Source organism: Arachis hypogaea, chromosome 18 (genome assembly GCF_003086295.3).
Source record: "Arachis hypogaea cultivar Tifrunner chromosome 18, arahy.Tifrunner.gnm2.J5K5, whole genome shotgun sequence".
NCBI lineage: Eukaryota > Viridiplantae > Streptophyta > Magnoliopsida > Fabales > Fabaceae > Arachis > Arachis hypogaea.
This window is the reverse complement of record NC_092053.1, coordinates 133,294,435-133,318,226: the sequence shown is the minus strand read 5'-3', so window position 1 is coordinate 133,318,226 and position 23,792 is coordinate 133,294,435. Positions and strand designations below refer to the sequence as shown.

The following is a 23,792-nucleotide window of genomic DNA, read 5'->3' as shown; positions in this document are numbered from 1 at the left end:
ATATATATATATATATATATATATATATATATATATATATATATATATATATATATAATTTAATTTAAATTTAATATATATTTTATATTGATAATTATTTTAAGTGACTACTTTTAATATATACCTAATATAATTGAATTAGTTTATATTAAAATTTGTGGTACATTATTAGATGAAAAAAAATCCACTTTTTGTATGCATAACTTAGAAATAATGAAAGAGTAATAATAATAATAATAACAATAATAATGGAATAAAATAGAAAAGATAAGACAAAAGAACATTTTAAGTAGGCCCATTTTAATAATTATATGTTTAAAAATAATTTTGATTATTACTATTTAAGTATTATTAATTTGTCAAACTATGTCAATATTAATTTTTCTTATAATAGATCTTATTATTCAGTATCTTATAAAAGAGGAAAATGGCCAAACAAAAAAAAAATAATTAAAACAAAATAAAAATGAGAAGTGATAAAAAAAAATTAATATTTCAATAGAATTATTGTGCGGTAATAATAAAAATTAGTTAATAAAAAATACAACTAATAAGTAATTAACATGGTGGAAACTCAGATACAATCGATTTCACGTAAAATTGATAACTGAGAGCCGTTAGATGAAAATTTAGTCAAATCAGTCAAATCATCCAACGACTCTCAGCTATCAACTTCAAACTATCAACTTCATATGAAGTCAACTGCACCTGAGTTTCCACTAATTAACATAGAATGTTAGATGAAGGGACTTGCGAAGGGACTTGGGCTACAAGTTTGCACTGAATGGTTTATATGTCTTAAGGTCAAGCAAGACACCAACTATGGACCCAACAAGAGCAGCAAGTGTTACCATGAGACAAAACATACTTAAACTTTGCAAAAGAATCCAACTCCCACTCCATTTTGGGATCTTCTTCTGCTTGATATGCATTTCCACCGGAAAATAAACTGATAACGGCCAAAACCCTAATGCCCCAATTACTCCCAATATATCATTAAAGAACGGAATTAACATTGCTATAACAGTGCTTACCACAACATACAATGATCTCCAAACTAGTCTAAATATGTTTAAGTTGTATGAGGATAAAAATGGAATTTGAACTTTGTGTTCTTTTCCAAGTATTTCCCATTTTTTAGTTGCCCGTTCTTCAATAAATGCAAACAGGGGTTGAGAATAAACTTGGTATGCTCCCGCAAGTTGAATGAGTAGCGTTAAATTTGCGATGTCAACGAGCCAAAATGGTTTATCAAATGCGGTGAGTAAGTTCCCTGGTGCTGAGTTTCCAAATGCACCATAACCTATGCACCCACAAAGAACGTAGAATGTTGTGGTCGTTGCAATACTCAAATTTATAGCCCTCTTCATTGTTCTTACTTTCAATGGAGATTTTATAGTATCCTGTTCAAAAAAAAAAAACCGAAAAAAAAAATCTGAAAAAAAAATCGGAGGAGCCTGCTGAATATAAGGCCATTACGACTCGTTTTTAGGTGTCCTCCTCGAGATAACGTCATTTAAAGAATAAGGCTCATCACAACGTAAAAAAAAAAAAAAAAAAAAAAAAAAAAAAAAAATCAGAAAAAAAAATCGGAGGAGTCAATGTATTATTTATACTAATTAATTTACATGTAAAAAAAAAAAACAGAAAGTCTTTTCTATTACTTTTTAAAATTAAATTTTTTTGACCAAGTTAGTATCTTGAATAACAATTATATTAGATGTACAAAAAAACTAGTTATTCATATAAAATATATATTGAAATACAAAATATATTTTAAAAATAAATTAAATAATACATGTATTTATAGACAAATGTATTAAGCTTGTCCAAAATAAAAAAATGATAAAATAATAAAATAGGACTCACATATAATAAGAGTTATAAATTAAATAGTAATTAACTCTTCACTTTATTGTTTTACCAATTTCTTTTTATTTTAAATGATCTAAATTCTACACCAAAACTAATTTTTTGTGTAAATAGCATTTTTTTGCATAACTAATATATTTAGAATACAGTTGTGTTTAAATACATACAGTTTTTTGGTTGGTTACTATATTAGTTCCTTATATTTTGTCTTGTGTTTAAATACATTTTTTTCCAATGTATTAATGGAGTGACATTTATTTTAAGATGGAAATTCAAGTGAAGTCAACTTCACGTGAAATTGATACCTAAAAGCTGTTAGATAATTTGACTAAATTTTTATCTAATGACAGTCAAGTATCAACTTCACATAAAGTCGACTTCACCTGAGTTTTTACCTTATTTTAAAACTAATGATTAGGAAATAGAAAAAAGGGTATACCTGAATTTCAATGAGAATATCAGAAAATGAATATGCAAAGGCTATGTTGCCAAGAGCTTGAAATATTGCCCACACTTTTTTGGCGTGTGTTTCTGCTTCAGCTCCTGCTATGGTACCCTTGAAACCACGGTTTTCTGTTTTAAGTAGATCCAAACAAACAAAATATTAGGCAACAATTATCAAATGTTTTCATATCATAAATTATTTTTTATCTTCTATTATTATCATAACGAGTGATGAATCCAAAAATTTTAGAAGAGAGGAGCCAAATTAAATACAAAATAAATTAAAATATAACATATAACAAAAAAGTCAACAAAATATAATTTATTGTATATAAGTCAAAATTAATAATTATATTATATAGAAATTAATATTTAACTACATACTTTAAAATTTTGATATTTTTAATTTTTTCTACGATATTTCATATAATTAAAATTATTAATTTATAATCTAAAATAAAATTTGAAACATTCTCTTTTTTAACATATATAATTATATAATCTGCTAAAAATTTGTCTTTTATCTTATTTTAAACTCAGGTTTTAATAATTTTTATTGTTAAAAAAATCTATTCAATTGTTTCTATTGTCATAGAAAGAATCAAACCAAGAAATTTTTTTAGTAGTTGTTGTTCTTTTTACATTAATCTAAACCTATTTTTTTCAATAATTTTTTAATTATTTATATATTTATATACATTTATTTTTTTAATCCTATTTGTTAATTGCTACTAATATATTATAATACACATTATTATTTATATATATTAAGTTATTAACATATAAATTTTTTTTTAGTATAGAATATATTTAATCTATATATATACATATTATATAACAATAATAAATTAATAGTACTAATTTTTTTAAATAAATTTGGAAGGACTATAGCCACCTTAACCCCCTTAAATCCGCCGCTGATCATGTAGAGGTTCAATTTGATTTTTGAGATTGCACTTATACTTTATTTTTAGTCCCAAAATTTTTAAATTAAAGTACTAATTTTAGTCTTTATGATCAATTTCATATTATTTTAGTCACCAAAAAAAAATTCATATTATTTTATTAATGTATCACACAAAATGATATATAAATATATCACGCAACATATTAATAAAACAATAATAGTTAACCAATCAGATACTAAAATGACTTATAAAATATTAGTCAGACAAAAATTAAATTGATAATTTTTGAAATTTTAGTGACTAGAATATAAAATACCACCAAATTAAACCTTTACTCATTAAGGCATATAATGATTTGTGTTCAACAATAGATGATGTTAATTATATCAAGCAAATTTAAGTAGTAAAACAAGTTAAACATAACCTGAAACTTGAGCAATTCCAAGAGCCAGACCAATTAAAGAATAAGTGAAGGACATGACTGAAGCAAGTATTGAGAGCCATCTCATCTTATGAAAATTAGGAATTTGAGAAAATACAAGTTGGATGGCTCCAAACCATATTATATAACGATTGCCAGAAACATGACATGTTTTGTTCTCACGAGAGGAATGTATACAATTTGTCTTTGTGATTGTCCTACCAATCAAAACCAATAAATTGTAATCAATTTCAAGCATAATTATCTTTTTTTTATAACTTCTATATGCTAAGATTAAGTAATTTTAATAACAAGATAATACAGAAATTTTTTTTAATTAGATTATATTTATTTATTTTATTAGTATTATCAAAGAGTTTAATTTTTATATACTATTAATAAAATAAGAATACTGAATATTATATATATATACTAACAATAAATACAAATTAGGTTAAAGAAAAGTATAGATAAATAATTTTTAATTAATCAATTTTAAACAACTGAAATTAATAATCATTAATTTTGTATTTTTTAAAAAGTAAAATTTAATATGGAGTATAATTTAAAAACTCTTATGGGCTTCTTGTTGGCTAAATGTTACAGAAATTGTTAAAGTTAATTATCTAAAATCTTACCAAATTAGTCTACTATGAGAAATTAGTTTTTTTTTTTTAATAAAAAAAATAAAGCTCAACCTTCCAATTTTTATCCATAAAAAATAAAATCCATTTAAAAAAAAAGTGCCAAATTACCTCAACTTACCATTGAAATGGACTTCTTTTTATAATTATCATTCAAAAAGTCTATTACTATTTTATATATATATATATATAAATTGACCAAATGAAATCGATTTCAAAGATAAACATAAGAGTTAACTAAACTCACATCATACTAATGGCGGCCGCAATTGTATATCCTATTGAAGTTCCATAAAGATTTGCATACTGTATTATCCCACAAAAAATAGAATTTTTTCCTCCTGCAAAATAATTATGACATATCCAATATTATTTATGGAAATATTTAATTTTCAATGTATTATACTTGCTATCATAAGTTAGTTTTCTATTTTTCAAAACACCTTGTAATGAAATATATATGACCACTAAATCATAATATTTTATTTGTAAATAATATTACTCTATTTTATATGAAAATTTACCTTTTTTTTTTAAATAATTTTGTAACAATCTCAACTTTAAAGGAGAGAAAAGTTTGTTAAATATAACTACAACAACAAAATATCACTGTACTTATTAATCATTAAATAAAATTATTAGTCACAGCAAGATTCATATTAACATCATCAAATTTAGAACATCCATACCGAATTAAATATATATTTTCAAGTTCAATGTGTCATTTTTAATATTATGTGAATATGTGATTGCAATTAAAAAAAAAACATAAAACACATAAGATCATCTATATCTCTTCAAAATGCATTCTCAGATTGAAAAGGATCTGTAAATGTAAAATTCATATATAACTTAATTTTGTTTGTACTTACCTAGAATGTTATCAACCGCTTCCATGTACGTGTAGCTCCTCTTGCCAGTTATGGGGTCTCCAGCACGATAACAATTGGCAAGAAAATGTGAAGTATACAAAGTGAGAAAACCGACGATCATCACAACAAGACCACCACTCCAACCTAATTGTGCTATCGACCATGCTAAGGATAAAGTTCCCGATCCAATTACTGCTGTTATTATATATGAGCTAGTCATCCACATGGTTCCTGCACCAAGTATAATATATATCAAATATCATAAAAAATTATATCCATTTGAATAATTAATATGTAAGTTAAAAACGTTATTTACAGAGCATTGAAATTAAATCTATTCATATATAATCAATGACAGCTTCAATTGTTCTTTTATGATTTTCTTATAAAAGAGAAAAAAAAAAGATTGTAACGATTGATTTAATTTGATTTGTATTATTATTACCTGTTCGTTTTGGGCTGCCCTCCTCGTCATAAAGTGAGACATCTTGATGATGGCTAACGGTGGTTGTTGTGGCGGCGGAAGAGATTTCATCAATCATGTTTTGTGTTGTGGCGGCTGAAGAGATTTCATCAATCATATTTTGTGTGTTATGCATGGAGACTTCAAAAATATGACTATTCTACCTTACAACTAATAACTGTAAAAGGGAATTAAGGGGAACAATAGTTATGGGACTTCTAATGTTGCGATAATCAAGGGGAATGAGGATTTTGTGAGATCAGTTGTTAATCTAAGAGGAAGATTAGGAATGCATGCAGTTAATGATTAGAAATAGGTGAACACTAATCTGTAGATGGAGAATTTTATAGGGAATAGTGTAACGCAGCTATATCTTTTAAATTAAAAATTTAAAATTTAGAGGATCCAAATTCAAAATTTTAAATTTAAAATTTAAATAGATATAATTTAAATTAATAATTTAATTTATATATTTTAATTAATGATTTAATTTATATAATTTAAATTAATAATATGCTAATATGTACCTTAATTCACGATTAGGATCGCTTAAGCAATGTAACACACCTCTACAACCACTCATAATAAGGATTGTAGTTATGTCCTAAAGTTGCGTTACATTATTCTTTATTTTGCAACGTCGTATTCTAAAAAATTGAGGTGTGTAATCTACACATGTAGACATAGTAGCATTCACCTTAGAAATAATATGCTAATTATAACAAATTCTGAACTACTTAATATACAAGCATGCAATTCAACTGATCTTTTTTTATTTTTATCTTTTTTTTGTTAGATGACTTTTTTTTATTTGATTTGATTTAATTTTTTAATTTTAATGTATTGTGAAGCCAACAAAGGCCATCCAATTCAGCCAAAATTCAATATATTTTTAATATTTAAAATTAAAAATTATTATACAATAAAAATAACAGATAAAAATTTAACTAGGTACTTTAAGTCATAGTAAAATATTTGAGCCAACTAAACTATTATTTAATATTTATTTTTTTAAGAAGTACTACTAATTTTTTTATAAAAGGTTTGGAGGCGGACATGTCCCTCCATTGCCTCACTTAAGCTTGCCTATAGTATAAAATAGTTTTATATATGTATTCAATTATATATATAGTTTTAGAGTTTTAGTGTCGATCAATCCGACGAGTTTAAAATAATTGATAGTCAAATATATACTAAAATAACCTATATTAATCAAATCATTAAAAAAAGAAGTATCAAATTATTTCAACTTACCACTCATTGCTATAATGCATTAACATTAAATTATTAAAAGAGATCTCTTTTTATAATTATCATTCAACATTCTTTGTTGATTTTCTTTGATACATTAACAATGATCAAATTTGAAATTAGGGTCTCAAACTCTCAATATTATTAGATAACTCATGATAAACATATTTGGATTGTACTCACGAATTAGTTTGAAGAGTTTAATTTGATGCACATGCACTGACAATGTAAAACATTTTACATAGTCATGCAAACAATTTACATAATCCTGCAATCACAACCTGTTTTTTTTTTGTTGACCATTCTCACAGTCAATGTAAAAAATAATTAGTTTTGCTAATGTGACGTTATGTGATTAGATACACATGTAAAATGATTTTACACTTGCAGTCCATCGAAATTAAATTTTAAGTTTGAAACCAAAAGTGTAAGGCATGCCATGCTACATTTAGATATAGTGAATGGTTTGATGTGGAGAGATATTAAGACCCGAAAGATTGATAGTGATCTGTTCTTGCTTGTGATGTTGGTAAAGTACTAGTGAGACATACTGAATAATGTGTTTTCTTCTCTTTCTTTACAAGTATTTTATAGAAGACGGACTTCCCTACAACGTGCACCATACATAGCAATGTAAATGAATGATTTCTGTCATCATGTATCTCATACATTACATTCCTTTGGCAACTGAACATGAATATTTTACACCAGCATTTTGTAAAAACTGCAAGTGTGTCTTCCTTTTTCCCTGGTCCAAGGATGATATTTACAATTTCATAGAAGCAAATGAAATCTATTTTGACAGGATTTGCGCATAGCCGCCATAGCTGAAGGTCACCTTAACAATGTATTGGCACTGCCCTGCAACAATCAAGGAGGGGCCTATAAATGTTGTTTTGAGTTTGCTGCTTACTTACAATAAGTGGCTGAACCCTGTATGAACTTGTTCGAACGAAAACAATGCAAGTGGTAGCCTTCTGTGAAATGACAGATGCATTGACTATCATTTTGCTTCTTATGTTGCCATTTGTTGTTCTCTCTGGATGAGTTACCACTACATCAGGCATCTGCAGTGGATTAGAGTGGGAATCACTGAGTTGCTCTTTATTATAAATCCTGTCCAAGCTTTGAATCGGTATCTTGTTGACTTCAAGATTCTGATTGAGCTCAGTGTCGTCTTCTAAAGCATTTAGAATTCTCTTGGCTTCCTTGGAAAAACCAATGGCGCGCCAAGCATCGGCAACCAGTTGTATAGTGGTTGTTTCTGGGGCAACACCCCTCCCTTCCATGATAACAAGTAATTCTTCTGCTTTCCAAGGTTGTTTTGCTTCTCCATATCCCCATATTAAAGTCTCATAAGTTTTCAAGTTTGCCGGAGTTCCCATTTCATGCATTCTGTCATAGAGTTTAACAGCACGGTCCATTCTTCCTGCGGCACACCATCCACTGATGATGGTAGTAAAGATCACAACATTTGGATGGACACCATATTTTCTCATGGAAGCCAGAAGAGCCTCGGCTTTTCGTGGCTGTCCAGCACGCGCATAACCTTTTGCAAGGATGCTGTATGCGTGGATATCAGGCTCTATCCCAGCCTTCACCATGTCTTCGAATATCTCCTCGCAATTTTTCATAAGACCTGCTGAGCTCCATCCATTCATGATGGTACTAAATGTCACCACATCTGGTTTTATCCCAAATTCTTCCATCAATGTTAGTGCCTGCCCAATTTTCATTTGTGAGTTACTATTTTGATCACAAATCTGATACTAAATAATTATAGACCAACGTGATACAAGCACAAAATATACATGCAACATAAGATTACTATCTCAATATAAAAATCTTGCTCTCTTTTATTATAGAAGGGAATGCTTAAAGGAAAATGTTGGATCTCATAAAAAGCATCAGATATGAGAACTCACCTCATCTACCCCATTTGTGTCTGTAATGTCTAAATATCCTTTGATTAGAGAGTTGAAAATGACGAGATTCGGTTGAACTCCAAGCTCCTTCATTCCGTAAAGAAACCTTAAGGCCTCTGTCATATTGCCTTCTTTACAATAACCACTTATTATGATACCACAAGTTCGTTCATTAGGTCTCACTCTATTGTACTTCATTTTCAATATCAACCTTTCTGCCTTTTCTGTCTCACCATTCTGAGCATAAGCCCTTGCGAACGTGTTGAAGGTGACAACATCGGGCTGCAGGCCCGACGCTACCATCTTGTACATAACATTCCATGCCTCTTCAAGATTCTTCTGGGTGCACCAGGCTTGGTTGAGAATATTATATGTTCTCTCGTTAGCTTTTACATTTTCATCCTGATCCATCATCTCTAGCAATTTCATAGATTCGGAAGGCCTTCCGGCAACTCCAAATCCTTTAATGAGGGTATTATAAGTACTAGTTGTAGGTTTACATCCATACTCCTTCATCTTCTGAAAGATTTTCATGGCTTCATCAACCTTGCCAGAATCGGAAAAGGCGTTGATCATAGCATTGAGAAGTATTGAATCAGGCTTCATTCCATTCTCTACAACTTTAGAAAGAAGCGAATTAATGGATTTGAAACGCTTCTGGCGGGTGAGGGCAGCCACAAGAGCTGTGTATGTTATAAGAGTTGGCCTATGTCCTTGTTCTGTTAAACTATTGAAGATGGACTGAGCTTCCTGTGGCTTCCCCCTTCCAATCAAAGTATTCATCAGTTTGGTTCTTGAATAAACTGTTTGACAACTGTTGTCCCGTGTGCAGATAAGGCAGCGAGATTGATCACGAGTCTCTTCTCGACTAGAGCTTAACTTACTTTGGTTATTCCTGTATTGCTGCAGTTCCTGTTTCACCATTGCCAAAAGTTGACAATAAGCTTCTATGAGCCCATCAGACAATAAGTTTATGAGTTCCTAAGTACTAACTGTAATATACTAATATTCAGGGTAACTTTGCAAATAAAACATGAATGTTTCTAATCACGTAATCATTCGAGAAAGAATAACTCATGATTTGAGATTATTGTATGGAGGAAATTGAAAGCAACACCGTTGAGTGTGTTGCAAGAAACAGTAAACTTGAAGAAGATTATTCAATATTGGTAAAAATGAAGAACAAGTAGCCTAACTGATTATACATGCTCTACACTTACATATACAAGCAGTACCTCTGCCTTGGCCAGCAAGACTAACAGCACTAACTAACTAAACAGAACCTAATAGAATATTAACTACCCTGATTCTAATTCTGTTTGCATAATTACATTCATATCCTTTTCTTTTTTGTTATTATACTTCACAGAAATGAAGATCAGTATTGCTGTCTAAAGGCTCGACATGATGGGAATAGTTGAGGCTAATCACAGTCAGAGTCACAGATTAAAGTAAATGTAACTGAGTAAGGGCATAATGAATTTGTCATAAAGTAGAGCAGTGGAGAATATACCATGAGTGGTAAATCTTTAAGACCTTCATTGCTCATAAGGGCTCCCTTTTGGGTGCTATCCATGATTCTACCCTTGGCAGCTCCTCCTGAAAGATTGTTAACTATTAGTGATCAACAAACCCTAAACATGTCAACCTAAGTGATAATGATAATTTAAACCTTTCATGCTCGAATCACCCATCCAAAGTGAAATTTTGGACCCAAAATTAAAGGTAAAGAATAGACATCAACAAGATTCAAAAGATAACAAACAATACTGGTAATTTATACTGCATAGTCAATGCAAGATGATGGTATGGTTTCGGAGGCAGAGAAGTTGAAGTAGAGGAAGGGATACCTCTGTAGAACAGTTGAGGAGCTTGTGGGAAGAGTTATGACAGTTAGAGAGAGTATAATGTTATGAATGTAGAAAAAGTAAAATAGCAATTGGAGTTTAGTGCCTTCGTGTGTGTTTGTGTGTGTGTGGCATACACACCGGAGATTCTTATCCACACATTATTATCATAATTAGATTTCCGAGGAGTGGATCACGCCACGTAAGCTTTCTATTGGCAAGATTAACCATTCACCACGTATTCCACTATTCCCCTCATTCCAACTACACTCGCTGGGAGCTCCGTTTCCAGACATTCTTTTATTAAAGATGCCATGTTGAACCATTAGGAATTAGTCTTCTAGCAGGACCAAATCCTTGTTCATTTTTCTATTGTTCATGTAACTTTCTTTTTTCTCATATCAAAATATGCTGCTCTAGGCATGATGAGAGGAGGGAGAAGATGGTGCAAGAGTAAGCTACTAATCTAGTTTGCTGTGGCCTAGATGATAATAAAAATGTGCAACACAACTTTCAAAGTTACAATACAAACAATTTAGTAGAAAGATAATTTAATTTTTAAAAAATACACTAGGAAAGTGGTAAAAAAAAAATACATGTAACCGGTGACATCTGAGATGACAAATATAAATAAATAAAACTAAAGATATTCTTGTTAAGGAAATTCTACTTCACAAAACACAAACAAAAAGCTGTATAGATACTTCATCCTTCAGTCCTATCTAATAGCAAATGTAAAGCAAAGAAAAAAAATGGGGGAGAAAAATAAATTAGTCCCCATTTGAATTCTGCAGTTTATGGTGTTCACTGTAGAATTCTATCAAAAGTGGCCGACAGGAAACTAAATCAATTGGTTTTCTTCTCTTCTTCCTTTGCAGCAACCACCTCTGAAGATTCCACAGCCTGATCGTCCTCCTCGCCTCCAAAACCAAACTCATTTACACGTTTCTTATCCACTGGATAGATCCACCGTTGGTATAAATATATGAGGAAGATGAGATCTGAAATGAAGGAAAGGGTAAAAGATATCAAGTTAATGAAAATATATTAAGAAAATGACAAGGGCGACATAATTAACATTTGCATGGACCCTAAGTAATGAACTAGGATGAACATCAGGCATTGGCCACCATACTAGTAGATTGAACGACAAAAGGCCCCCTATTCTGTCACAAAAAGGTTAACCGTCCCCACAGTCATGAAAGGTTAGACAAAGCTGCAATATAGCACAACAAAACAAGTTCTGCCAGACCTATTCTATAAATTTGGTACCACCTCCGAATCTCTAGAAAGGCAAATAGTCGAAAATTGGCATGTCATTTGTAGGAGGAAAGGAAAAGGAAAAGAGCAAGGTGTTCTATATTACATGCATATAATCCTAGAGGACATTATGCTTGGTATATGTGGCAGTTGCAGAATAGCATGTGGTTATGATCCCAATCTTACCATCGCGGAAGACAGAGAGACGATGTAGTGTTGGCATTTTGATGACAAAGGCAAAAAGATCATCAATGATGGTATTGAGGAACTTGTAAGTCATTTGTCTCCAAGGTAGATGAGCAACAGATTTAAGCTTGTAGTTGATGAACAACTGAGGGCACATCATAATAAAACCTGCGCCAGTTTCCAGTAGAGATTAGAGATCAAACTTAGACAAGTTATATATATAACTGGTAGTATCTCCTCCAGAATACAATTATAGTTGAATGAACTAGAAGAGTGCTTACCAAACATGTAGACACAGCTTGTGAGTGAAGACAAAATCCAAGAATACCAACTCTTGTGACGCTCATACATCAATGAGTAAATGGAGAAGCCAACAACAAGGAGAAATAGAACATAGGATAAATACTTCATTGCAATATCATCATACTCCTTTGTCTTGTTCCTTACATATGACTCTCGATCTCGGAGCCTCAACATAGGTATCTTTCCTGTCCTATCAATCTGGAAACAAAGAAGAGAATAAATTGCAGATTGCAGAAATCAAACAGCGTTGAAGAACATAAGTATTCTCATTCAAACAAAAAGGTCGATAAAACAGTGCCAGTAAGTACTGGTATACATGAGGATACACAGAAGTTAGCTAGAAGTCATTTCTCAGGAATGGCAGTTTTACACGACAATCACAATTATCAAATATGGTGATATACTAAATGAAAAAAAAAAAAAGAACAGAATATCACAAACAATACCTCTATACGCATGGCTTTTCCAATTTTCCAGAACTCAATAACAACGCCAATTCCAGAGCTTGCAAGAATCATCCAGGAGGTGTCATTGTCAAGCAGATAAAGGAAGATAATAAGCTGACAAATAAAGCTCACAACAACGGTCTTTGCAGACAGTCCCTCCATGGATTTATTTTTGTTCCAAAATTGGATATCTGGGAAAAAAGAGAACAGTCAGATGAAAGGCTATGACTCCAACCAAAGTCATCAGAATCTCCTTGATGGAGCAACTTTCCTGAATATTGTGATACAAAATGACTTACCATTCTTGAAAGCCAAGAAATCAAAAACAGAATGAAGTAGAGATACGATCATCGTAACTCCCAGGAGGTAAGGATTTCCTTCCAAGAATACCCTCTGACATAAATAAAAACAACTAGTCAAGAAATAGGAAAAACACAGGACTTGCAAATTATTCTCAACATTCAACAAGAAGATTCCAACATATCGATTAACTCTACTAGATATGCCCACATCATGAATTAAATCACACAACATTTTGCCAAGAATTTCTAGATAACAGACCTTTAATTCATCAGCTTCGCCTTCAAGCATGCTTCCATAATTACGATGAATCTGAAATGACTGGTCAATCTGCATGAATAATTGCCACTTTGTCATACTAATGGGACCAACCTCCAGATTAAGTGGTAACTCAGTTACTGTCTCATTCAAAGCTATCAACTTATCCCTGAGTAACCAGAACTCATTGAAAAAGACAGTTGGATAGTAGTTCCCAGTGAAAGGATCGATATTCATGTCTGGGCATTGTAGTTAAAGAAACTCATACATATGATCAGCTAACTTGCATTTCATAGTTGATGGAACAGAACATGATAGAAGATCAAAACATGAAAGGAGAGAGCATAAAGTTGTTGGTGCAAACGTATGAATGCGTTAAGACGGAATTTATATTTTAAAATTAAAAGTGAATAGAATACGACCATAGTGACAATAAGCTGTACAAGATCCTCCATCTAGAAGTTCTCCATTATTTTACATTAATGTTGCATATAATATAACCATACTCTATACAGAAGATATAGTATACAAAAACCAATGCCAAAACAAACTACAATGGGAAGGTAGCGAAAAAGAAATTAACAGAAAACAAGGATACATGGAGCAATGTTTGGTGGTATGCCTGTTTTTGGATACCTGCAAACAGGAAGAGTACAACATTATAAGCAGCGTTAGAAAGAATATCCATCAATAACTGGCTCAGACACTAGAAAGTAAAGGATGATCAGTCATGAGAATGGAACAGAGAGCCATGAAAAGGGTGAATTTCAGTAATTGTCATCACAAAGTACCCATTAAACTGTTTTATTTAGGATGGAATCATAGTTAAGCAGCTTAATCATCTACAAATTTGAAATGTTCCAATCAGAAAGCCTAATTCACCACTAAAAGAAAGGTGACACAAAAATTGGATGCTCATTCTTATATTTCCCTCATGCAAAGCTAAGGACCAAAAATAATTGACATACTGTGTGAAGTCAGCAACCAAGTTTATAGTTATATTTGGTTTCCAATATGAAACCCACTCGACAGGGCCTTCATCCTTAGAATCATCTTCGGTATCATCAACCACCTACAATAACCAAAATTGCTATGTATTGAGATCATCGCATAAAATCAGCAAGTGCCATCATGTTAAGCAACACTGAAAAATTGAAAAACGAGTTACGAGCACACCTTGGATGTCGCTTGGCCCTCAGTAGAATCCGGTGAATTCCCCAATAGACTTTTCTTTTTATCTGCTTTTGACTTGGGCAAGTATATCACAACAGCTGAAGCCAATAAAAAATAGTGCTGTCTTGTAAACCCTTAAATTTAAACTAAAAAAAGTAACAGAAGTATCGACGAGAAGGGAAAATAAATAAGAAATCATACGATGTGTTCTTCCAAATGCTGCTTGAGGTTGGTATTCTGGATCACTTGGGTCAGGTGAGTATCCAGAATGTGCAAAGAAAACATGAGCATACAGACTCCCATTGTTCTTCAAAGCCTGAAATAAAGAACAAGTCACAACAAAGTTCAATATACTTGGGGAAAACAAAATACTTTTAAACTTTCTTCAGTAATCAATGAAAGCAAATCATGCACCACAAGAAGTAGCAAGTCAGGAAGTCACACCTCAGATGGGTGATACTTCAAAGTAAGAGTCCTGGTACTCTCAGGTCCCCAAACAGCATATGGAATATTGGTTTCATGCCAAACAAGAGCACTTTCACGACCAAAGTCGTTGAACTTCTCACGCTCAGAGATATATAACCACATGTCCTAAACAAAATCACCATAAAAAAAGAACATTAACAAGTACCAAGACAAGAAGCAATATGACATAGGATTATAGCAAACACTTTGAATTTACTCCAAGTCTCCAACAGCAGAACACAGACAGATAATATAATAATACCCACAAGCTCTAAATTAATTTCCTCCATATCTTTCACCATGAGTTAATCTTTGTAGAATAATAACCTTTCATAGGCTATGATTGCAATCATTGCATGTAGAAAATGGTGGTTAATGGCAAGAAAAGAGCAGCTATTATATTCCACTTCACCCCTCAACTTCCCTTTCTGTTCCGTTAGGATCCACTCACTTTCATCATCCATAAAACTCTCAATTTAGCCTTCAGTTTTACCTAGCATTCCTTATTGAGCAATTGTCCTATTTTACATAAAACCCTAATTTTCCTCGTACAATTTCTTTTCACATTCAATTATGATTTTTTGCAAGTCTAAATCAGATATTCGGAGTTAGTTGACCATACTCGGACTGATATGATTCAAACCAAATCGGCCAACTACGAAAAAGTAAAGCTCTCTTATTCACAGGTTTTCTCCGTTCACATAAACTGACCCAAAGAGCATACTCGATAGTAAAAAAATCAACCAACCTAAACTGCACAGCGAAACTGTGCAGAAGGAAATTTCAGTTAATAAAAAAACCGCACCTAGAAGTTACAAAATTCATAACTCAGTCTAAGTAACTAAGAACAAAGGGCGCAACCTAAAGAAGGGCACTGAAATTTCCGAAATCCACATAAATCGATTAATCAACGAGCATAACAGTATGGAAGTTAGTGAGAGAAAGTGAAAGAGAGAGATCACGAAGAAGTGAGAGAGTGAGTGTAAGAACGAACTAGTTGCTGGCCTTTCTGGAAGAGATTGTTGATGAGAGCAGAAGGTTCGGTAGGTTTTTTAGGAGAGAAAAATTTGGAGGCGAAGTACCAGAAAACCGCTATGCGGATAATTCCGGTGAGGCCAAAGCCTCCTTGTTGTTGTTGCTGTTGTCTCCCTTGCGGTGCCTGGCCGCCTTGAGCTGCGGCCGTCGGCGGCGCCATATTCGGCGGAGAGAGGGATAAGGCAGGCGGTGGCGGCGGTAGAATCGAGGATCTAAAAGGAATGAGAAGGATACGACGGAGAGTTAGCTTTTTCGAGTGCGTAACTAAGTGCGGATATTTATAAAGCTAAAGATTTCTCCCAACTTGCCCTCACTTCACTTGCGCATATATATAAGGTTTGTTTGGCTCATCTTATTATGTTTAGATATAATTATATAAAAATATTTTTTATTTATTTATTACATAAAAAATATTTTTTTTTAAATAAATTTTTAAAAAAAATGTAAATTATAATTTTTAAAAATTTATTTTTTATTTTTTATTATTAAAAATTTATTAAACATGTTAAAAATAAAAATAAAAATTTTTTTTATTGAAAAAAGATCATTTTTTATTAATTTAATGGTGTCCAAACAAATATATCAATTTAATTTAATTTTGATTTTCAGTTAAAATAAAACAATTTTACACGTTAATTTAATTACATAATTACATATCAGTAAAAATAATTATTTTTTATATTAATCGTATAAATAATGTTTGATAAAATTATTAGAGATTATTTTATAAAAAATTCAATGTTAAAATTATTTGATATTTTTGTATTTAATATAATAAAAAAATGTCTTATTTTAAAAAAAATATGTTTATATTAAAAGAAAATATTTTAATTTATATTTCAAAGTATCATTATTCATCTTTTTTTTTTTTACCAAAAATATGAGACTCGAACTCGCAACCTTTTAATTGAGTATGGGGAGACTATGCCATTTGAACTATTACTCATTGGCCATTATTCACCTTACTTGTTTCTAACTAAAAAAGTATATTAATATGTTAGTGTCATCATCCACATGCACTAACCTAAGTTAATAATAATAAAAATTGACATACAGAAAAAATAAAATAGACTAACATTGAGATTGATTTATGTATTATCTTTTTAGAGACTAAAATATTCACTTTTAAAATCTTCTATCATATTTTTTGGAGATTTAAATAATAATTGTATCCAAAATCTGTCCGAATAAAATCTTAAAAATTAATATGTGAATTAATTTTTTTAAAAAACTAAAATGTCCACTTTAAAACCATAAGTATTAATTTGAATAATTACTCAAAATTTAGGCATATTTAATTGTATGAAAAAAGTTAGTAATAATATGATCGCATGAAACTAATTTGAATTGATCGGTCACTTATTCGCTTAAGTAAGTGTGGGGTTTGAACTTCACCTTATGCATGTAATAACCTATTAGCCAGACCATTAAATGAAACTCAGATCTGCAACGAATTAATCTTTAACGTGTCGAATTAATGATATCGTGGGTAACAAAACGAATTAATATTTGACGTGTCGAATTAATGATACCGTGGGTAACCAAAAAAAATATGATCGCATGACTTGGTTGACTGAAATGCAAAGACAAACGGGAGGTTGAGGAACAAGAGGAACAAGGAAAACAGTGAGTGTATTCGATAAATCGCATCGCAGAGAAGAAAGAAAGAAAGAAGGAAAATGAACTTGGAATCGGTGAAGAAGTACTTGGAGAAACCAGGAGGTGACACGTCATCGCTTGTGGATGAACTCCCTCCAAGATTCTTGGAACCCTTAGTCCTCAATGCACTTCGCGTCGATCTCGTTGAACCAGGCCGAGTCCTCTGCTCCATGAAAATCCCTCCTCGTTTACTCGTTCGTTCGTTCGCCCTTACCTCTCAATCCTCAACAATTTCGATTCTATTCTGTTTACTCTCTCAATTTCGCTAATCGCTCTGTTGTTTCTTAGAATTCCGGCAACTCGTTGCACGGCGGCGCCACCGCCACCATGGTGGATGTGGTGGGTTCAGCTGCGATTCCCACCCTAGGGCATATGTCTGGCAGGACTGGGGTTTCTGTGGAGATCAATGTTACATACTTAGATGCTGCATATGCTCATGTTAGTATCTATCTATCTATCATCATTCATTTCTATTTATCTTTACCTTTTCTTTTCTTTTCTTTTGTGTTCTTTTAGGGGGAAACAAAATGAAATTGGCCGCTATCAATTGTCAAAATGTGCAATTCCACACTGAATTTGTCAAATGGTGAAAATATGTGGAATCTTTTGACAAATTCAAGTTGCTTGATTTGATCTTTGTATAAATTGTTTTGCGGCTGTGATGTGTTTGGTAATGGTTTGCTTTGTTTGATGCCTCAAGAAGCTGTTGGAATGGTCCCTTTGGCTTTCATGAATTGATCAACCGTATTGTTGGTTCAAGTGATATTGAGTCCTATGAAAAAAAGGAGTATATATATATAGGGAGAACTTTATTCCCAATATGATATTGGCCTAGCTCAAACTAGAGTACCTATCATTTTTAAAAGAAAAAGGTTTGAATTTATTGTTATTCACCTGAGCGCAGATAGATTGCAGTATGATATGATATCTTTCGCTCTTTGTCCGTCTTGCTACCATGAATTTGGTCACTGCTACAAGCTCTATTCAGTCTGATATCTGGTCAAGAAACAAAAATTGGGAGACCCTCAAAGATAAAACCTATGATTTTATCTGTTGACACCCTCTTTAAACTATTGCAATTGCTTATGATTTTGTGAACTATGCTCTTTTCTAATTTTGGCATGAATTGATTTATTGTTCAGTATGGATGAGACTTTGTTTTTCGATGAGTGGAATGGAGGGATCCGCTTCTTGGTTTATGATATTGGATGTTGTTGATTTGATGATTTCTTTTTTATTTGTGGCCTTCTGTTATGTTAGGAGGAGATTGAGATCGAGGCCAAGACCCTACGTGTAGGAAAGGCAGTAGCTGTTGTTAGTGTCGAGTTCAGGAAGAAAAAGACTGGCAAAATTTTTGCGCAGGGGCGTCATACCAAATATCTTCCGCTTGCCAGCAAGATGTGAAGGCAGCAACTATGCTAACGAAATAAGCAGTTCCATGTTGGCTAATATTCGCAACTGGCAAATATACGCATTCGTCACTCCTGATTTAGTTTCTTGCAAATGCTATGGTTGCTACATGTGAGATGTTACCCTGAATGATTTATAAGTTCATATTGATGTGCAGACACAGCTCATCATTGTCACATGAAGTGGCCATAACCAGCTCCTCTTTGTGACTTCATAATTTATACATATTGATTTATAGGAAAGATTTATTTTTGGGTATGTATGAATTCAGGAGCCAGAACTTATGCTAAAAAGATTTATTGGAATCTTGGATCTTATAAAAGGCAAGTGTATATTTTGTTTATCTATTTAGCTGACTCTATTTAGTTTTAAATAAGGTTCATTTGTTGTAGCTGCGTGTGCCTTTACATTTTACATTTTAGCCTTCTAAATACCACTTATTTTAGGTCAGTGCCTACTGATGCAACTACAATATCAAACATTACAGTCCTAAATTTTCGATTAGTTACCCAGCAATACTTGACAGATTCATTGGTCCATAGAGGAACACACTGAGGTTGATGACTAATTTCTGCAGATATTCTTCAACAATATAGACAGGAAATGCTCAATGCAAAGATTTGGCTTCTCTAAAATAAGGAGATTTGTACAACAAAAAAACGTGAAGGATTAATCAAATCCTTGGATCAATGATAACTTTCATTGTATGTGCGTTCCACGGAATAGTTCTAAAGTGATTAACATGTCTTGTGGAAAATATGATAGTTGATTTAATTTAGTCTTCCAATTTATCATTGTTTTTACTTTATATTATTTGTAATTATATCCTTTTAATAGAATTAGCATGTTTTAGCCTTGTGTACATCTAAAGAAAAACACCTTTATAATAATGGGTTTATTCTCATAAATACAAAATTTGGTTCATGTCACCAAAGTTTTTCATTGTTCAGAATTTTCACCAAACAATTACTAAAGGTAATCATCAGCAGATTGATCAGATCCATCCCTTGGGATTCCCAGAGCATCTCTGAAATTGAGTGTTCTTCTCATAGTTCGCCTTCCGATCGCTCCGCCTGCATTACCTTTTCTCATCATGGCAGCAAATTCGCCATAATCTATTTGTCCATCCTGCATCACAAGTCTTCCATTAATCCCTAGTAATGAATCTATGCTCAATTTATAATTGCAGGATAAAACAGTGCTTACATTGTCTTGATCAATTTCCTTGACCATTTCATCAATATGGACATCATCCAAACCAAACTCCTTACAAGCTTGTTGAATCTCATCAATGGTTATGTAGCCACTTCCATCTTTGTCAAAATAAGAGAATGCTGACAACAGGTTTTCCTCTCTCTCAAGCTTATTCAAGTGAACAGTAGCAGCAATGAATTCACCATAGTCAATTGTACCACTGTTATCAATATCAGCCTGTTTCATACAACATCATAAGATTATGTCTAATCCTTAACTTGGAAAATTGGATTCACTAAACAAATGTTAACATTGATCTTACTGCATCCATAAGATCCTTGATTTCGGATTCCATAAGTTCAGATCCTACTTTCTTTAAACCAACTTTTAGCTCTTCAAATGTTATGGTTCCGCTGTTGTCTGCATCAAGCATCTTAAACAACTCTTTCAGACCACCAATTTCTTCCTCAGAGAGCCTCTCAGCAATAACCTGGAACGAGTAAGCAAAAGTTTTGAAATTGTAGAATTAGGATCAGTTTCAAGCTCCTGGTGAAAACAATGAGGTTCTGATAGAGTTCCAAATGTAAGATTTAAGCTGAAAAAGTGAAAAGCTCTCAAAACTTTTGGTGTCTTACAAATTATAGATATAATTGTTGCTTGAAATTCAGGCCAAGGCTTTGAAGAAAGTGATCTTAGTTACATTCATTAATTTCTTTCAATTCAATGGAAAGTTTATCTTAGCAAATATAATTAATCACTTTCTCATTCTATCAGGAACAGATTACTGCATTCTTAGCCTTAACAAGATGTTATAAGAAAGCCTTACGCGCAGCGCCATCTTCTTAAGCTTATTCATTGCGGAGAACTGCTTCAGGCGCGATAAGACAGCAGAATCAAGAGGTTTATCCGGCGCAATATTGTCATCAACGATCCACGGGTGACCTGACACAGAAAAAGATGAGCTATGAGCTGTTTCGTGCAAATCAAGTTACGTGCTCTTCAAGATTTAATGATAGACTTACAAAGTACTTGGTGAGCTGTGAGCCTTGTTTTTGGATTTCGGTCTAGCATTTTCCGGATTAGATCCTTTGCGCTGCCGGAAATGCTAGGCCATGGCTCAGAGCGGAAATCAAGTTTTCCCATTAAAATCTGCCTGAAGATCCCTTGCTCCGTTTCTGTTGATCAAATAATTTGCATTAGTACTTTTTTAATTTTGGTACTTTCATTATTCAATATATCTAGATACAGTTTCGAAATTAATACAGATATTTTGGAACAGAGGGAGTAATACCTGCCCAGAATGGTGGCACTCCACTTAGTAAGATGTACAAGATAACGCCGGCACTCCACACGTCTAACTCTGGTCCATAATGTTTGCGCAGGACTTCCGGCGCAACATAGTAAGGGCTTCCAACAACATCAGTAAAAGATTCACCTGAAAAGCACAGACAATCAAATATCATTTTTAAACAGTAAACTATGCCTTAAAGAGATTGAGAAATTTAACTATTTAATTGTCTTCAAGGCAAGGATCTTAAGTTCAAAAGCACTTGAAGATACATATATAGCCATTTTCCAGAGTTCAAATATTCAGGTATATATATCTCTTTCTCAACTTGATCAGATTCCAAATCAAATGATGAAACACCATTACAAACTACAATCAATTGAAGATCCATAATTTCAATATTTTCACCATATGGCCATGATATTTAACCAAAATCAATAAGATTTAAAGTCTGATCACACAAATTCAAGAAGATAGTTAAGGCCAGAGTCATGAAACAACATTTTAAATGAAATCAGACCAATACATCAAATCACAAAAGCATTGTCTGCATTTTCTAGTTCTTAAAAATGTCAAAAACAATCGAATAAACGGGTCACCCTAATCGCGCAACAAAACATTCTTAAACATTTGCTTAAATACTATTCTTTCCTCATTAAGTAGTATCAAGGAGGGATCTATAAGTAACTGAACCAGAAGCTAGAAGCAAAGGAAACAAACCTGGTTTGTAGAACACAGACAAACCAAAATCAGTGGCTTTAAGCTTAGCATCTTCTTCAACACTATCAAACAAGAAATTCTCAGGCTTTAGGTCTCTATGCATGACCCCAAGAGAGTGACAAGACTCAACAACCTCAACAATGGTCTTAATAACCTTTGCAGCCTCTCTCTCACTGTATTGACCCTTCTTCACAATCCTATCAAACAACTCACCACCCTCACAAACCTCCATAACCAAATGAACATTTGAGATGTCCTCATAGGTTCCATGGATCCTCACCACATTGGGGTGCTCGGATAAATGGTGCATTATCTGAACCTCCCTCCAAACATCATCATAATCCTCTTTGCAGAAAAGCTTCTTCTTTGGGATTGATTTGCAGGCATATTTGCATCCTGTTGTTTTGTGTGTGCAAAGGTATGTGGTTCCAAATTGACCTTGACCCAATTTTCTTCCTAGAGTGTAGACTTCATTCAGATTTTTTGTTCTATAAGGCAAAACCCATGTTGGTTTTGGTGTTAAGGTTGTATTTTTGGTAGTAGTGTTGGATTTGGCCATTGTTAAATCTTGTTTTATGTGATGTATTGGATGCTGTTGTTGCAATTTGATGAATGATATTGATGATGGCTACAACACAAAGATGATGATGATGATGGAAAATAAGATCAAAGATCAAAGAAAGAAACAAGAATGTGTGAACAAAAGACCCTTTTAATTAGGGAAGACTTTAAACCTATGACTGTGTCAATTGTCAAAGATGAGATATGAGTCCACTCTTTTTTGTGTAGCAATAAAGTGTTTTCAACTCTCAACTTTCAAGTTTCAACTTCACACACAAGCAAAGATATTTGTTGTTTGAAGATTTAAAAAAAAATATATATGGGTGTGTTTATTTTATTAATACCAAAATTTGATGCTCAAAAAGGAAAAAAGCATTTCCATGAAACAAAAAAAAAAACAATGAATAAAGAATCTTTTTCATTTTTGTGATTGAATTATGTGTATCCCTTTTTTATATTACCACTTTTGCTATGGACTTTTGTGCTGTATTGGAAATGGTGATGGGAATTGGGGAGGTTATAAGTGGAATATCTTGGAAGCCATAATAAATACAATAATGCTGTTACTTTTTCATTCAAGTGGTGTAAATAAACTATGCTTTGGCTGTTGTCTTATTATTGTAATGGAATTAATAATTTCTAATCTAACTCATTCAGTATCATCTTGAAATGAGTTTCACATTCATGATGAAACGGTATGGTAATTAGTTTATTATATGCATGAGTTTTTTTTTTTAAGACTTGCTGATTTTACATTAAAAAAAGTTTCTATTTGCACAAAAAATTACCCACCAAACAAACTATCATATATTTATATATAACATATAGTATTTAATGGGTTATTCCTCTATGTCATTTAAGTATAATTTATCTTTTGTAAATAATTA

General features: G+C 32.3%; 5 protein-coding genes across 6 annotated transcripts; 1 reads left to right on the top strand and 4 right to left on the bottom strand.

The window, feature by feature from the left end:
• Positions 1 to 767: 767 nt before the first annotated feature.
• LOC112771995 (amino acid permease 4-like) lies at positions 768 to 5,846 on the bottom strand. Its single transcript, XM_025816869.2, has 6 exons — positions 5,607 to 5,846; positions 5,162 to 5,392; positions 4,537 to 4,630; positions 3,649 to 3,863; positions 2,312 to 2,445; positions 768 to 1,403 (listed from the first exon to the last, which is right to left on the bottom strand). The coding sequence occupies exons 1-6, from the start codon at positions 5,758 to 5,760 to the stop codon at positions 768 to 770; spliced, it is 1,464 nt and encodes a 487-aa protein (XP_025672654.1). The 5' UTR covers positions 5,761 to 5,846.
• A 1,577-nt stretch (positions 5,847 to 7,423) lies between these two features.
• On the bottom strand, positions 7,424 to 11,247 carry LOC112769059 (uncharacterized). 2 transcript variants are annotated; one of them, XM_025813455.3, is made up of 4 exons: positions 10,651 to 11,247; positions 10,314 to 10,399; positions 8,801 to 9,712; positions 7,424 to 8,596 (listed from the first exon to the last, which is right to left on the bottom strand). In XM_025813455.3, the coding sequence occupies exons 2-4, from the start codon at positions 10,374 to 10,376 to the stop codon at positions 7,715 to 7,717; spliced, it is 1,857 nt and encodes a 618-aa protein (XP_025669240.1). In that variant the 5' UTR covers positions 10,377 to 10,399; positions 10,651 to 11,247; the 3' UTR covers positions 7,424 to 7,714. The 2 variants fall into 2 exon arrangements, with proteins under 2 accessions (XP_025669240.1, XP_072080747.1); XM_072224646.1 differs by having other exon boundaries at positions 10,571 to 10,771.
• Positions 11,182 to 16,470, bottom strand: LOC112769060 (uncharacterized). The gene is made up of 12 exons (XM_025813456.2): positions 16,033 to 16,470; positions 15,018 to 15,164; positions 14,775 to 14,889; positions 14,577 to 14,671; positions 14,369 to 14,472; positions 13,999 to 14,036; positions 13,404 to 13,639; positions 13,142 to 13,235; positions 12,843 to 13,033; positions 12,375 to 12,594; positions 12,094 to 12,261; positions 11,182 to 11,648 (listed from the first exon to the last, which is right to left on the bottom strand). The coding sequence occupies exons 1-12, from the start codon at positions 16,231 to 16,233 to the stop codon at positions 11,494 to 11,496; spliced, it is 1,764 nt and encodes a 587-aa protein (XP_025669241.1). The 5' UTR covers positions 16,234 to 16,470; the 3' UTR covers positions 11,182 to 11,493.
• A 909-nt stretch (positions 16,471 to 17,379) lies between these two features.
• Positions 17,380 to 19,533, top strand: LOC112769062 (uncharacterized). Its single transcript, XM_025813458.3, has 3 exons — positions 17,380 to 17,926; positions 18,021 to 18,170; positions 18,993 to 19,533. Exons 1-3 carry the CDS (start codon positions 17,753 to 17,755, stop codon positions 19,134 to 19,136), a joined length of 468 nt encoding a protein of 155 aa, XP_025669243.1. The 5' UTR covers positions 17,380 to 17,752; the 3' UTR covers positions 19,137 to 19,533.
• Positions 19,534 to 20,002: 469 nt separating this feature from the next.
• LOC112769061 (calcium-dependent protein kinase SK5) lies at positions 20,003 to 23,172 on the bottom strand. The gene is made up of 7 exons (XM_025813457.3): positions 22,345 to 23,172; positions 21,628 to 21,771; positions 21,359 to 21,511; positions 21,163 to 21,278; positions 20,659 to 20,826; positions 20,349 to 20,573; positions 20,003 to 20,270 (listed from the first exon to the last, which is right to left on the bottom strand). The coding sequence occupies exons 1-7, from the start codon at positions 22,901 to 22,903 to the stop codon at positions 20,112 to 20,114; spliced, it is 1,524 nt and encodes a 507-aa protein (XP_025669242.1). The 5' UTR covers positions 22,904 to 23,172; the 3' UTR covers positions 20,003 to 20,111.
• Positions 23,173 to 23,792: the final 620 nt, after the last annotated feature.